The sequence below is a fragment of the Oncorhynchus mykiss genome, chromosome 13 (assembly GCF_057628025.1).
Source record: "Oncorhynchus mykiss isolate SJ-2025 chromosome 13, ASM5762802v1, whole genome shotgun sequence".
In the NCBI taxonomy this organism is placed as follows: domain Eukaryota; kingdom Metazoa; phylum Chordata; class Actinopteri; order Salmoniformes; family Salmonidae; genus Oncorhynchus; species Oncorhynchus mykiss.
In genome coordinates this window covers 56,085,295-56,101,370 of record NC_143034.1, presented here as the reverse complement: position 1 = coordinate 56,101,370, position 16,076 = coordinate 56,085,295, and the positions used below count along the sequence as shown (strand labels likewise).

At 45.4% G+C, this 16,076-nt stretch overlaps 1 protein-coding gene across 10 annotated transcripts in view; it reads left to right on the top strand.

Moving 5' to 3' along the window:
- The window catches only part of LOC110485195 (RNA binding protein fox-1 homolog 3), a 396,106-nt gene that overhangs the window by 292,741 nt on the left and 87,289 nt on the right, over positions 1–16,076 (top strand). The window contains exon 1 of one of the 10 annotated variants that reach the window (XM_090196825.1): positions 3,688–4,256. The exons of 7 other annotated variants lie outside the window; for them this stretch is intronic. In XM_090196825.1, the coding sequence (XP_090052951.1) occupies positions 4,131–4,256 (126 nt within the window). In that variant the 5' untranslated portion in view covers positions 3,688–4,130. Of the gene's footprint in view, positions 1–3,687; positions 4,257–16,076 lie in introns of those variants that run through there. 2 more of the 10 variants (XM_090196826.1, XM_036941308.2) reach the window with 2 other exon arrangements.

Genomic DNA, 16,076 nt, shown 5'->3' with positions numbered 1-16,076 from the left:
GTAATCTACCCAGCACAAAACACTGCTGCTGCTTTGTTTTCATTTCAAAGGATCTCCAGAGGTCTCCTCGGAGAGAGGAGGGGGAGTGAGGGGGTGTTGGGTCACAGAGAGACTACTCTAGACCAAATAACATCTGGACCAAATAACATACTCTGAGATCAGTGATCTTTTTGGAACATCAGTTTACTGATTATATCAATATGTTCACTAACAAGTGGCAGCGAGTGATAAAATATCATTGAATATGTATCAACGTGTTTACATTTGGTCATATCATGTTCCTGTTATGCGTTGTACACATTTGTTTCCTGTCTGTTTCTCTCTGTCCTCCTGATGGGGGAGCTGTGTCCATAGTGAAACCATGCAGTAGACTGACAGAGAGAGCAGAGGTAAGGATGTAAACAGTCATCTCTTATGATGATTATTGCTAGTAGTCAGTATTGATCAAGGCAATATGGTAAACAGTGGGAAACGGGCATGTGCCTCCAATTGTTTGGGCCGCATTAGCCACTGCCTCTATTGCCTCTGATTATTGCTGACTGGGCTCGGAGCTCAGGGGATGGTGTCTTAATGGTATCACTGCTGCTTTCAGCCTTTACAGACCACATTACAGACTACATTACAGACTACATTACAGACCACATTACAGACTACATGACAGACTACATTACAGACTACATGACAGACTACATGACAGACTACATTACAACCCCACCGGCCTCTGAAACCCACAGGAAAATCACCATATTTATAACATATTTCCTGTTTGTATTTGATCTGTTACCGGGTGTTTCTCTGTTATATTTTGAAGGGATATTATCACCTGATTTAAAAACAGTAATGTCTCAAATCAGCTGATTGCATCTCCTCTGCCTCTCATCTCCCCCACCTCTGTGTGAGTCCTGTCTCAGAGGAGTAATCACAGAGCTGGGCCAACTAGAAACACACTGGAGAAACACATGACAAGGGGGATGGGGATAATGATCCTTATTAGGATTATTATCAGGTTGCCACAGTGGAAATGGTGATCATGGTGATGAGGAGGAGGTGATAGAAGACAGTGATGATGGTGGTCATGGTGATGAGGAGGTGATAGAAGATAGTCATGATGGTGGTCATTGTGATGAGGAGGAGGATGAGGTGATAGAAGACAGTGATGATGGTGGTCATTGTGATGAGGAGGAGGTGATAGAAGACAGTGATGATGGTGGTCATTGTGATGAGGAGGTGATAGGAGACGGTGATGATGGTGGTCATTGTGATGAGGAGGAGGTGATAGAAGACAGTGATGATGGTGGTCATTGTGATGAGGAGCAGGAGGAGGAGGTGCTAGAAGACAGTGATGATGGTGGTCATGGTGATGAAGAGCAGGAGGTGATAGAAGACAGTGATGATGGTGGTCATTGTGATGATGATGAGGAGGAGGTGATAAAAGACAGTGATGATGATGGTCATTGTGATGAGGAGGTGATAGGAGACGGTGATGATGGTGGTCATTGTGATGAGGAGGAGGATGAGGTGATAGAAGACAGTGATGATGGTGGTCATTGTGATGAGGAAGTGATAGAAGACGGTGATGATGGTGGTCATTGTGATGAGGAGGAGGTGATAGAAGACAGTGATGATGGTGGTCATTGTAATGAGGAGGAGGAGGAGGTGCTAGAAGACAGTGATGATGGTGGTCATGGTGATGAGGAGCAGGAGGTGATAGAAAACAGTGATGATGGTGGTCATTGTGATGATGAGGAGGAGGAGGTGATAAAAGACAGTGATGATGATGGTCATTGTGATGAGGAGGTGATAGGAGACGGTGATGATGGTGGTCATTGTGATGATGAGGAGGAGGAGGTGATAGAACACAGTGATGATGGTGGTCATTGTGATGAGGAGGAGGTGATAGAAGACAGTGATGATGGTGGTCATTGTGATGAGGAGCAGGAGGAGGAGGTGATAGAAGACAGTGATGATGGTGGTCATTGTGTGTTGGAAGTCAGCTACTGTATTCAATCAACAGTCTACAGCAATGGTTTCTCTTCTTTTTTTCATTGGAAGAATAGGTCTGGCGTTAACTGGAGTTAACTGAGGATATCTCCAGCACATTTTGATAGCTTTGATTCCACATGACTCAAAGTAAGGCACAGTGGAGAACATTCCAGCAATTCTCTCTTTGAAGGGAGTGATCTGACACAGCTAATTTGAATTATAAACAGGGAGGGAGGGAGGGAGGGAGGGAGGGAGGGAGGGAGGGAGAGAGAGGGAGGGGGAGAGAGAGAGAGAGAGAGAGAGAGAGAGAGAGAGAGAGAGAGAGAGAGAGAGAGAGAGAGAGAGAGAGAGAGAGAGAGAGAGAGAGAGAGAGAGAGAGAGAGAGAGAGAGAGAGAGAGAGAGAGAGAGAGAGAGAGAGAGAGAGAGAGAGAGAGAGAGAGAGAGAGAGAGAGAGAGAGAGAGGCTATTTGTCTCTGCAGCAGTAGCAGCACCTGCTGGCTCTAGCCAAGTCATCTCATCAGAGAGTGTTATACAGTACAGTGACATGCAGCGGTAATACTGTCCAACTGCTGTACTTAACACAGGCTCTTGGACCTGAACAAGACGTGTGCAGACATGTAGTCATACCACTGGTGTTCCAGTTAACACAGCCTCAGCCTTATCCAAGTCTCAATTAAGATCATGCTGATTGGTCATTTAGCAGAGGACCAACTTCTCCCTCCATTCTGTTCAGCTCAACAATTAGATGTACAAAACATATCAGCCAACAAATACATAATGTTATTACAGTATTACACATTGTGCTGTGTCACTTTTTGGTTTTCCCTAATCTGCAATCTGTGCTCTGTCCCAGTGTCTGGGGCTAATGAATAGGAAGTAGGGGTTAGTTGAACTCCTTCCTGGTGTAATTTCCCCCCTGCATACTATCTGAATGGGGCTGATTGAATCTGAATGGAGTGTCCCAGAGTGAGTTAATTTGGCACAGTGGACGTGCGTCGTCTCCCACAGCAGGGCGTGATTATGATGGTCTGTCTGTGTCTGGGTGGGAAAGTGACCAAATTCACAATGATATTATTGTAGCTACCCCTGTGTCATAAATGGGTTGTGTTTGAAGGCTAACATCACACAGCCTTTATGGGAGCTCCATTGTGTTTTATATCAAACCCCTTGTTGTTTCTACAGAAGAAAGAAAAAAAGATTAAAAAGGGACTTTACATTTGTAGCGTAAATCATTTATGGATAGACTCTCTCTCTGTCAGGGCGGATGTATATTTACTGCTCACAGATGAAGAGAGATGTCACGGCCGAAGCTAAAGCGAATAACGGGTCTTTGTGAATACATTTGCCTATGGATGGATGCTGTGAATTCATATTTGCCATACATGTTGTATGTGTCCTTGAGAGCTTGCATAGACGGAGGGAGACCGTGGACAGCATTAGGCTCTGAGGGGGGAGCCTGCAATTAAAAGGCTGTATGCAGCATCCCACGAGGTGCTAATGCCCAGGATCAGCTGCTCTGTTCTAATGTCATTTCATCCCTCCTGTTATTCACACGGCCTGTTTGATGTAGGAATACATCACCTCTTTTATCACCCCAACTCCCACCCCCGTCGACTCTACAACCCCCCATCCCTCCCTCTCCCCGGTTTGCACAGAACCTCCCCTTCTGTGTCTGAATGCTTATGTTGGCTTTTATCGCTTCCAAAGTAAACAGAGTCGCGCAGGGGACAAGCGAGAGAGAGAGATAGGGAAGGAGAGAGAGAGAGAGAGAGAGAGAGAGAGAGGGAAGGAGAGAGAGAGAGAGAGAGAGAGAGAGAGAGAGAGAGAGGGCGAGAGAGAGATAGGGAAGGAGGGAGAGAGAGAGAGAGAGAGAGAGAGGTGGCACATGCACATTGTCAGTGTGCGGCTGGCTACCGTGGTTACCTACTGCAATAGACACACAAAAGCAGAAAGAGAAATCCTCAGGAGGGAATAAAAGACCACAACAAGAGAGAAGGAAGACCAGGGCAGGAGAGAGAAAAAAGAGAGTGGTACTCTGTGCCAGAAGGAGAGAGAGAGTAGAGAGAGTGAGTGGGAACAAGAGAGCGAGCAAGAGAGAGCAAGAGACAGAGTAGCGAGGAAAGAGAGCGAAGGATCTTCCTGCTAAATGCGCAAAGCATCCCGTTACCACACACTGAGCTCCATGGCCAACTCAGGCTGTCTGCTTCTCTCCGGCTCCGGGATGCTACCTCACTCCCTCCACTGTCCCCCTGCCTTCCTCTACCTACACCAGGTAAGTCTCTCTATCTCCATCCCTTCCTCTCTTTTTCTGTCTCCTCCTCTCCCTCCCTCTCTCTCTCTCGCTCTCTCTCTCTCCGTCTCTTTCATTCCTCCGTTTGCTCGGCAGCACGTGATATCATTGTGTTTCCCCGAGTACTTCCCCAACCCCGACCATGACCCTTCCAGTACAGACGGGGGGGGGGGGGGGGGGGGTCATCTCCTTTATTTTTCTCTTTTATTTTCCTCTAATCCGCCCTGTGCAGTTTTGGACGAGGGAATCCATGAATTAGTGACGTGAGACTGGGATACGACATGTTTGTTTAGATCTCGGCATCATGACTCATTTTGCTGTGATTGCAACACTGCATATTTTACTGCTCATTCTATGGTCATACTGTCCTGTCACTTTCCATTGTGTGTCAACACTTTTCACTGAGAAATTCAGATTAAAAAAATTACGCTCAGTCACTTATGTGCATTTTGTGAGAGGGGGACATTGAGCAACTCTTTCACTTTTCTGTCATGAACATCTACATTGATATTTGTTTGAGTAATTATATGAAGCTTCAATTTTTGGTTTTAATTGATTCCTTGTCACTGGTCCCTCTTGCTTTGTGAAATCTTAAGATTCACTCTGCAGAGGAAAACAACTACCCAACAAGGTGACTGTTAAGAGCGGGCCCATATGCATCTCTTGAATTATTCAAAACATTTTAATTCAGCGAGGGGGGGTGGTCGCCTGTTCAATTGTGTTTTTACTACCACTAGCATGTGTTGCAGTAAACAATGTGTTACTGCAGTGATTGAAGCAAATAATGGTAAGGCTGGCAGGATGGAGCCTCCTGCTTCCCCTTTTAAATTCTGCTCCCCATCAGGGTAATGGCCCCTCTCCCCCCTACCCATCTGTCCAGCGCGGGCACACCCCGATGGCTAGGCCATCAGAGGGGGACATGTGGGCGACCAGGTGCCGCTAGCACACACTTCATGTGGAAAAGCCAGGGCTAGGATTCCCCAAGGAAATACTGCTTTTATTCATGGCCTCAGGAATGTGTGTGTGTGTGTGTGTGTGTCCATATTTTTTGCATGGGTGTGTATGGAGGTTGGGGTCTATATTTGTGTATGAAACAAAGGGTGATATGTATGACAATTGGGAATTTCTTCAACTTTACCTCTGTTGTAACTGACTTATGGAAGTAGAGAGGCTGGTCTACAAAGACAACATTATTTTCTGAAACACAAGATTACTGTACTGTATCTGTCCATATGATTTGTGGCTGACTCTAGTAAAAAATAATATATTACTTATTGTATGTCACATATGGGGCATATAATGTTAGTCCTGCTTCTAACAAATACATGTTTTGCTCTGTTCAATCCATATCCTTATTAAGTGGAAGAACACCTCAGAATTCATAGAAAATTCAAAAAGGATGTTTTCACAAAATATCAAAGCATTTTACATGAATCAATGATTCACATTCCCTTGTTATGGGGGCCCACCGGACCTATTCTACTCCTGCAGTGTTATTTGGGAAATGACTCATTCATTGAATGAAGATTCAGCCTCTAGCCCTCTCCTCTCCCCCTTTCTCTGTGCTGACCCCTCTTTTGTATCGTGGCCATCGCTCCTTTTCAGACGGTGGCGGGTCACTGCATCCTCTGCACCTCTCTTTCTCCCCGCACCTCTCTTTCTCCCCGCACCTCGGCCCAGACGCACCAGCCGCCTGTGTGAGGGAAGAGACACACAGAGACTATACGGAGAATAGATTGAGGTGAAAGCCTTTTCCCTAGCAGTTTGTTTGAATTCAAAAAAGGGGAGACCGCATTAAAATGGCTCTGAGTGCTTTGGGTATTATGTTGGAACATGATGCTGTATGATATCACAGGCGTACAGAGTTTTATTACATAAAAGATTACTGAACCAATACTTTTTCCTGTTTTACGTTGCGGCAATTTCACTGTGTTGTTGTACCCCGACAGGCGGCTTTGATGCTCTTTGTAGTGGGTTGTTGTGTATATGAATCTTGGCTAAATGTTTGTTTTCATTTACACAAGAAGAGACTCCTCGTGGTGTAATGCGAGAAATGCGGCTATTCTGATTACAAAATGGCAGTATCATGCTACCTCTCGCTGCTGTAACTCAGAGGGTATTTTGGGACTCTCTACTACATGTGAAAAGCTGCCTGTCTGTCTGCGGAGATGATGTCATCTTTTTCCTCCGTCGATCAGGACATAACAGTAGCATATTCCATGACTTATGGTGTCTGATATTGACAGCACTGATGAATTACAGTACGGGTGTTGACTTCACTGCTGTATATGACAGTAGAAATATATTTCTGATACAAATGTTGGGGTGGGATACGTAAACCCACAGTGTTTAGTTGTGGCTGGGCCTCAGTTTGTATCCCATGGATTTTCTATTTAGCAGGCTTTGGGTGGGCATCTGGCTGTGGTCGCAAATGCAGCTATATTATCTAAGTAGGAAGCAGTTCAATTAAAAAGAGGGAGTTTCTTAAGGCATGTCTTACATGTCTCTCTGTTTGAGCCTGCTACCATATCCGGAGATCTCACATTTCTGAAATTGCTTTCTTTGATTTGTAATTGGATTTTGTATCATCACATTCTGCTGTGTTGATATTGACCCTTATTGTTATATCTATTGATTGTTTCTGTGGGTGTTTTGCGTTATTCATTTCCCCTCACCCGTTTTTTGAATAGCATCTTAAATGGTTAGTCAACCTTTAAAGGGAGCTTTCATGCGTGTTTAGATGGGCAGGGATCGTCTGGTTTCACCTGTTCCTCTGTCAGTGGTGTACCAGGCAGGCAGCCCAGGGGAGGTCTGTGTCCTCCTCCACAGCAGCGGGCCACTGATCTCTCTTCTCTCAGTGTAACCGACTCCTGCCTGCGTCAACACTGTGATCCCTTCTACACAGCCGGGAGTGGAGGGAAGACAGAGTCCGGGGAGGAAGGGATGTGGAGAGAACTGGGAATACACCACTTTATCTATCTTTGCATCCCTGTATCCCTCCCCCTCAGTTCAGGCCTTCATCCTCCACCGCCTCCCCAGTGAGAGGCTGTTTTGCCCGGGGGGGACAGTATCTGACAGTATGGGAGATTCAGGTTCCAGGTCTCAAGGGACAGGGCTAATTCTAACGGTGAAGAGACAGGGCCTTTCTAGGGGATAATTATTGTAGGCCAAGCTGTACTATTGACAGCTGTAAATGGAGACAATGTCTGTAACTGGGGGCCAATAGGTTTCTGTTCCTACATGGGCTGTGTGGGTGCATGGGAGATGGGTTTGAGAAATGAGCCACAGCCTCTTTGGGCTTTGGAATGAGAGTGTGGAGGAGGCAGGAGGGATGGGTTCTCCCCCTCCACTGACCTCATGGGGAAAGGTTAACTGAGAATGGTTGTCTCTTTAGGCGCGAAGCTGAATGAGACCCTCAGTGTACATGGCCTTTATGGTTAAATGGTTCCTGTTAAAGCTGGACCCGGTATTCTTTGAAGATTACGAGAGGGCCTGGAGAAGTGAAGGACTGTTTACGACACCTTTCCACTTTTTTATATCCATTGACAAGTTATTTTATATTTCCATCTTCTGTTTCATGAATTCAAAATGCATTCATAGCATTTTAAATCATTTCATTTTGTCACCATGAAAGCTGGGCTTGACTCCTTAATGCAGTCAATTTGATGCAACGCAATTCACTTTGATTCAATCAAACTCAATTCAAAAACTTCAAACGCTATTTCATTGGCAGGGAATACGTTTCATTGTGTATTTTGCCTAAGATTATTCCTATGGAGGCCCCTCTCTCTCTCTCTCTCTCTCTCTCTCTCTCTCTCTCTGCCATTCAGCTGTTTTGTCCCTTAAACACCAAATTCATAACAGCAGAACAAAAGCGGAGGGGACTGATTGAAATGTTTTCTCACTTTTCTCTGGAGGAGAATTGTAAACCACAACTCAGTTGTTTATGTTGAAATGTCATTTGGTGTGTGAGCTGAGCAGAGTGAGGGCTGCCTAGTTCTTCAGAGGGGATGCGAGTCACGCCACACTCCCTCCCTGTGACTAGTAGTTCTCTTAAGGCTACCTACCGACTTACTCTGTTAGACCGCTGTAAATGGAACCAAATTACATTTCCTCCCCACAAAGAAGAATGTCACAAACAGTTCAAAAGATTTACACAAGCATGAAGCCGTATTGTGGGAGTTTGAGGGTTCTGTCTCTTAGGGGGGGAAGGATTTGTGTCGATTCACAATGTTTCACAGGAGAATGAGTACTTAACATTAGAGTGGGGTGCAGTGCATTAATAAATGTATATTTACATTTAGCCAATAATGCTAAACATCTCCAGTCATTAATGGTACCCATTAGCCTAGAGTTGACCAAGCTTTCTATATGCATAGCCTACAGTGTCATGTGATTAGCATGCACAGTGCTTCTGATGCTAATATACTCCACTTCCTGAAAACAAAGTGCTGTTGTGGATATCTTCACCCTCCAGTATTCATCCAGATTTTTTTATAGCATGACACATCATTTAATTTAGCTTTTAATCACTATTCATATCAAATATTCACTGTCTCAGGAAAACTGATCCCAGATCCCGGAATCATAACATCATTTTTCTCCTCATTTAAAGAAAGTGTAATGCAGTATTTTAATGTTTTATCGGGGGCGACACCAATACATGCCACCATGTGCATTTTACAACTATTATCATAGAACTATTATTGGAGCAGCCTGTGATCAAAAAGGGAAGTGAACGTGAGTGTCGTCAACCCTGTATCTCAGTGGCCTCATTCTCTATGCAGAGATGTAATACAGCTCAAGAGTATTCGCTTGGTTTTGCAATCGCCACCATTACGTCCGCTTGAGCACTCCTTTAGCTAAAGAGAGACCGCGAGCGGAGCAGGCTGAGGGGGCAGCGAGAGGGGAACGAGACGAGAGATGCGACACAATGCCTCCTTGTCTTTACACTGCGGGAGCTCTCTCTATCTCCCTCTCTTTCACACACACACACACACACACACACACACACACACACACACACACACACACACACACAAACACACACACACACACACACACACACAGGGATAAAACAGGGAGGATGATAACCCCTCTGTGAAAATCCATTAGAACTATGTTTGTATGGGTGACTGTTTTTACGGAAATATAATCTATCCTGAGGTTTTCTGTTTCTCTGAATGGCTCAGTAAAATGCTTAAGCAGCCCGAGCTGCTTGACTCCAATTATTTCTTTACTGCTGTAACTTAGCCAGCTGTGATTATTATGTTTATAATGTAGAGTCACTCTCATACTGTCCTTCAAGCCTCCTCCTCTCAGCTGGATCCTCTCAAATGAGACATAATATCTTGTGTGCTGAGTTAACAGAGTGACCATAGAAGTGAAACAGCCATCACCTGCTATTAAAGCCACCACCTTTTTATCACCACCCTGCTTAATGGCAGTGGTGAACAGCAAAGCATTATTACCCCTTTCTCCGTTCCTCCTCGTACTCCTTCCCTTCCGGCCGAGCTGTTTTTCCTCTGTCAGTTAGACGGGGCTCGTGAAAAATAGTTCTCTAGGTAAACATTGAAATTTTATTTTTCAAAAGGTCATTATCAGCACCAGTGTGACTGCTGCTTGAGGAAATCATTTATCATATCAGAGACACTTTGTAGTAGTTCTCAATGATTTTTAAATATTTATTTCTGCCTCGACTTGCAATATTGCCGTGGCTAGCTTCTCATTTGGAAGCCGGTAACTGTATATATTACTATTAAAAGGCACCAGGGGTCATCCTCTAAAGAAGATCAATATTTGAACTATACTGTTGTGGTTCAACATGTACTGGTGTATAAAAATAAATGGGGCTTGAAATTGATTTGAAGTTCTCTGTGAAAAAGTCCAAAGGTATTTGGAAATGAAAGTGAGGGGGTGGAGTGTGCCACCCGGCACATACCAAATAGATGACCTCTAGCAGGCACATTTATAATTGCTTTTGTTTCTTCAAATCAAATGAGCCCTTTTATTGTCATTTCTTTTCTATTTCAGAGGTGGGACTGAATTGTCAGTTACGCCACATTCTTTTTTTAAAGAATAAAGTTAATATGAAGTAATACCTTTAATTCTCATCACATCTCTGCCTCTCCTGTCAACACTCACATACCGAACAAATCACCGTTAGATGGTTATTAGAATAACAAGTGGGCCGTTATACACCTTCCTGCTATGTGTTGAATAAACAAAACAAACGCTCACACTCTTCTTCTTTCCTGGCGGGCAACTGAACAGGAATGAGGTTCATTACTCACCACTAGTTGGATAATCACCTCAAAAGGTGTGAAGAAGCTTGTGTAATTTCCCCCAAATCAGTGGCCTCCTTCCCCGTCTGTCTCCATTTCGTTGAGAGCCTAAATCTGGTTGTTTTGTCTTGCAGCAGTTTGTTAGTGGAGCACGCCTCTGTGTTTCTCTCCAATCATCTATCAAGGTGAGCTGTGTGGGAAAGAGCATCGCCTCGGGGTTCCTCCCCATGTGCTTAGGAGGTTTTATTAGGTCCCACAGGACCACTGCTGTGGTGCCTTAAAAAATGGAACTTACAAATTACTGCCTCCACGTGCCGTGTGTGTGTGTGTGTGTGTGTGTGTGTGTGTGTGTGTGTGTGTGTGTGTGTGTGTGTGTGTGTGTGTGTGTGTGTGTGTGTGTGTGTGTGTGTGTGCGTGTGTGTGTGTGCGTGCGTGCGTGCGTGCATGAGTGCGTGCGTGCAGGCCTACGTGCATATGCTTTATAGTTTTTTTGCACATGCATTTATGCATGGATAAATGCACCCATGTGTGTGTTCGTATGCGATTCAGATGAATGTAAATCAGTGTGCGTGTGAGTGAGAGAGTCTGTCTGTGTCTGAGTCCCATATTAGTACAGCATGTCCTTGGGAGAATATAGGAGTGATCATGTGCTGCATGTCTCCAGGGGGACTGTTGGAGGTGGGGTCAGTACCAGCTGTCATCTCCCTCACGGCTACTCTACACTTTCTGCTATTCATGTTAGGAGAGATGAGCTACTATGGAGTCACTCTCTCTGAACAAGCAGATATTTTCCATTTCTCACCGCTGCTCAGACCTTTGCTTCTAATTTAATGAATCGGAATTGTAACTCCACATTGTTAGCATTTAGCAGTAGCAAGTAATGAGTAGTAATTAACGTTTTCAAAGAGGGTCGTAAAGGCTGAAAGACACCGCTTTTACGAAGAAAACGTTGAAGCAGCGCAGTCAGAGGAGATATTGTCAAGCGGAGAAAGGCCTAATTTACCAAGCCAACTGTTTTTGTATTGTAAATAACTTTGTTTTGTCAGGCAGACCACTATCAGTGCTAACGTGAGTAATCAGTCTGATATCCTCGGCATTCTGGCTCCCCCAATGAACTGTAATAAACTGTAATAAATTACTCTGCTCATTTTTTCCAATGATTGCTCTTTCTGGTGCTTGGAGAGGAAGTGCTAATTAACTGAATGTGAATGAAATTCTAGGGCAGAGTGGTATCAATGCGAGGGAGACAAATGCGATTTAGCTCTGTCGAGAGCGAGTGGAAAATTGCTGCGTAAATTGGAGGTTGTTGCTGCCGAGAGTTTTCTGTGTGCTTACATTTCATGGGTGAGAATCCAATCTCGCAGGGCAGCACTGCCCTTTCTAATACACTCTAGTGTACTCCACCTACTCTATGATAGGGCTCTAAAAACACCCCAAATCTCCTCTGTAACACACACACATACATTTCAAAAGTAAAAGGGGATGGATGGAGACTTCTTATGCTGTACAAACAGCAATTTGCCTCATCTTACAATTGACCAAAATTCCTCACATTCCTTGACTGTAAGCAAAATAGACAGGACATTCTAGTATTCACAACTCTCTGCTTGTTCATGGAGCTTGTGTGTCTTTCTGTCATTTCCAACCTGTCAGAGAGTAGGTGCTTCAGATAGGTAAGGCAAGCCCTAACCTCTCTCTCTCACTCTCTCCTCTCTTCCTTTTTCTCCTTTTTCCTCTCTCTTTCGTCTCTGACTTCGATGGCCATTTTTATCTATGGGTTTGGGCAGTTTTGGAGAGAATTACGGTGACAGTGTCATGGAAATGATAGGCCGGCAGTGAGATATCTGTGCCTCATAAATTCTCCATTCCTCAACATACTTTACGAGGGAGGTTTCTGTGTGTAAGACAGCCAGTGTGCCACCGTATCCATCTCCACCTGCTCTTCCACTTCAGAGCCTAGCTCCCTCCATCCACTTTAAGACAGCAGCCCAGCTTCTGCTGGATTTATAGACGGCTGCACTAGCAACACTCATTTGAGAATTTATTTTCACTTTCATTTGGTCTGTAAACAATGCTTCTGATGATTTTGCGATACATTTTTTCCCTCTGGTGCTAGATTAAGTTTCAGGCTCTTTATTGGGGGGTCCAGGCAGTACCATTAGGCAGAGATGAAGAGATGGAGATGAAGAGATGGAAACTACATTACATCAAGCTGATGCACTGCTGTGTGTGAAACTGTACTACTAAACCCCCATAAGGCCTTGTTGTAGTGAATTATTGTTCTACTGTATCAGCAAAGGTCATGGGCTCCTCTGATTATACTGTATGAAGGCAGATCAAAGGCTGCAGGATTGTAGATGTATATTTCTGTGTGATTTGTGTGAAGGGGCTTTTCCCTCAGAGAGCTATGCCCACCACGATATAGGGAAAAAGACAATCTAAGTTACAGTATAGAGTAAGTTAGCTGAGGGCCGTGGCTGCTGCTGTTATGTTGGTCGATGTTTCACATGTATTATTCTACACTCACTGTGTGATGTTGGCTGGCAAATTGCAGCTTCGCATTTCAAACACATTGATATTGCCCAGGAGTGGTAGAATAGGGAAAACATGATTTATGAACTTTTTCATTTATTTAATTATCCCTGTTCTTTTGAACACGCTATATACACCTGCCCTCTGTTTTCGTTTTTCAATGAAGGTCTGAATTCACTTCCCTAAACTGTGGGTTGATTCGATGAGGAGAGTTTGAGTGTGTTTCCAGGGTTGTGGCACTTCCCAACTCAGTTAAAGTAGTGAGCTCCTCTCCTTTATTGGGTAAGCTTTGGCCTCTTGTTTGGGCTGGAGAAGTAGTGGCTGGAACCAGTGAGGTCTGCTCCATCTTCAATCACATCTTCACACTCTCGCTCCCACTACCATTCTGTTCACACAAAGACAGAGCATCCCATAGGGGACTGAGCACCAAGCCTGGTACTGTATGTAGAACCAGTGGACCTGAGGATTGCAGTCATCACTCACTTGATCTCCATGGAAGACTTTACCCACGGATACCCAGTGATACCTGTAAGTCAGTCAAATAGGGTTTGTGTTTGAAGAATACTCTATAGGTTTTTACAATCAGCTCCGGTATTCCCAACACACCTCTGATGTCAGCACACCTGCTTATTGGCCAGACATACCTGTTTCTTTAACGAGACAGGATGCTCAATGGAAGCAGACAAGGCTGTTTCACAGGGGACTTGATCTAATCTACTCCCCCTCAACATGGACATTCACTGTCACTGACACACACACGTCATCTCCAATAAACTTGGGGAAGGCAGAGCATGTCGAAGCCAGCCTCTCTGGTAACTGGCACTGGCACTCGGTTAAGCTTTCATGTTCCACGCGGCACACGCCATTGTTTGCACGTTCATCAAATGATTTAGGTCCAACGTTTATTTTTTATCTGTACCTGTCTTTTTGATTTTGTTTACCGGAGAGCCCCTCGAACAGAAGCTGTAAACTGTACAATCTGAATCTTCTAAGAGTTTTATCTGGAGAAAGAAATCACTCTTTGTTGCTCTTTCTCTTTTTGCTCGATCTCTCTCCTGCCTCTCCTCTCGTTCCCCCTCTCCTCTCGTTCCCCCTCTCCCCCTCTCTGTGTGTCTGTGTGTGTGTGAGAGCAGGTGACTACTCACTGCGTCAGTGTAAGTGCTCACCAGCAGGTTATTCCCTCTGAACTGGGGCTCTTATTTAATGCTAATTGCAACAATTAGCATGTGAATGTGGAGGAAATTACATAATAGGAGTAAGATAAATATTGATGTTAATTCATATTCGAGGAAGAGGGGACCCTGCACCGGGTTCCTGTAAATGTAGCCCCAACCCTCATTTGCATACATACATCTGGGCCAATTGGAAGCAAACATGATTGCTGTTGAGGTTAAAAATAAATAATTTAACTCCTAGAAGGCGACGTGTCACCGGCATGGAGAGAGAAGAGAAAATGGGAGTTGGGGCATGATGGGAATTTATTTTCAACTTTCCTCTGTGGTGTATTTACTGGTGTCTAAAGCCGGAAGCAGCTGCAATTGAAGGTTAAATGACATCCATCAGACTGTTAGACAGCTGACCAAGGGATGAGTCTTTTCATTGTGACTTTGTAATAACTGCAGCTCTGCGCTGCACAACGAGCCAGAGTGAGACGGATGACCTTGCCTGGTCCGTTCCGACGGTCTCCCAAAGCTCTCATCACATGGGAGGAACTGTAAATACCAGGCGATGTCTTGTTGTTGTAGGGAGAAGGCAGGGAGAGGCTCTACACTGGGGGGGACAGAGGTACAGTCCAGTATGGGGTGTTTGGGTACTGGTGGTACAGAGGGGGCAGTGACCCAGGACAGATAGCCCTGGCCCCTGGGCGCTAGGCGAGTGGGATGCTGGGGTCTCAGCAGGCTGCCGTGACTGAGCAGTCGTTGGGGTGGAAGTAAAAACGTCCCCGCCCACCATCTGGACAATGGCCCACGTCTGCAAATCAGCAATGTGCAGTCGACGGGCCATCAAACACACACACACACACACATACACATACACACACACACATACACACGCACACACACGCACACACACACACACACACACACACACTCATACACACACTCAAATCTACACACGCACCTCCCCCCCAACCCTGTCTGCGTTTTCTTTTTTTTATGCGAAAGAAAGAAAGCGGGAGAAGGAGAAGGAGAGCAGTGCCAGGGGCGGGCGGGCGGTGGAGAAACCTCATTTCTTCCGGCATGCTGCAGCGAGTGGGTTATTGAGGTGGCTGTAATTTGATAAGGAGAGGAAACTCAATGGACTGTGAGCAAGTCAGCAGTTTGAGGCCAGTCACATTTCTGATGTGGAGGTGGTGGTGGTGGTGGTAGTGGGAGGCAGGGGGGGAGACAGGAGGACGGGGGAGGGAGTGGGGCTCCCTGACATTGGCAATCTCACTTCCATGGGAACAGAGAGAGGATGGGAGGAGCGGCTCTGATCCGTTTGAGGTCCGATATGTTCTCGGACGGAGCCGCAGGCGGTGTTCCCAGGCGGATGGCCCACATTCCCCAGTCTGATCAATCCTAATCTGGGGATCGCCCCCTGAGCCCCTTCCATCCTCCTCTGCTGTTTCAAACATTCGCTCACTCCTTCCTTTATCCCTACCTTTTAACACACGCTCATTATTATGCTTTCCTCCCAGTCACTTTTTGTTGTTGTGGCTGCTTCTTCTTTGCCAGATAAGAGACACAAGTGTGATCAGTGCAGGCCTTTGATGTTCCCATAAATAATGGGCCAGCGCAGGCCCACTCCAGAGCCCTCCGCTTCCTAGCTCAGATCAAAGATTAGCTCCACGTCGGCCCCAGCCCAGCCCAGCCCTGGAATAAAGAACTTTATTGGATTCCAGGAGCCCCGTACGGTGCACTAGGCCCTGCCTCTCCAGCACAGTCCCTTGTCAGACGCTGGCGGCGAAACACTTTCACACGCAGTCTATTGAACTGTTTGTACT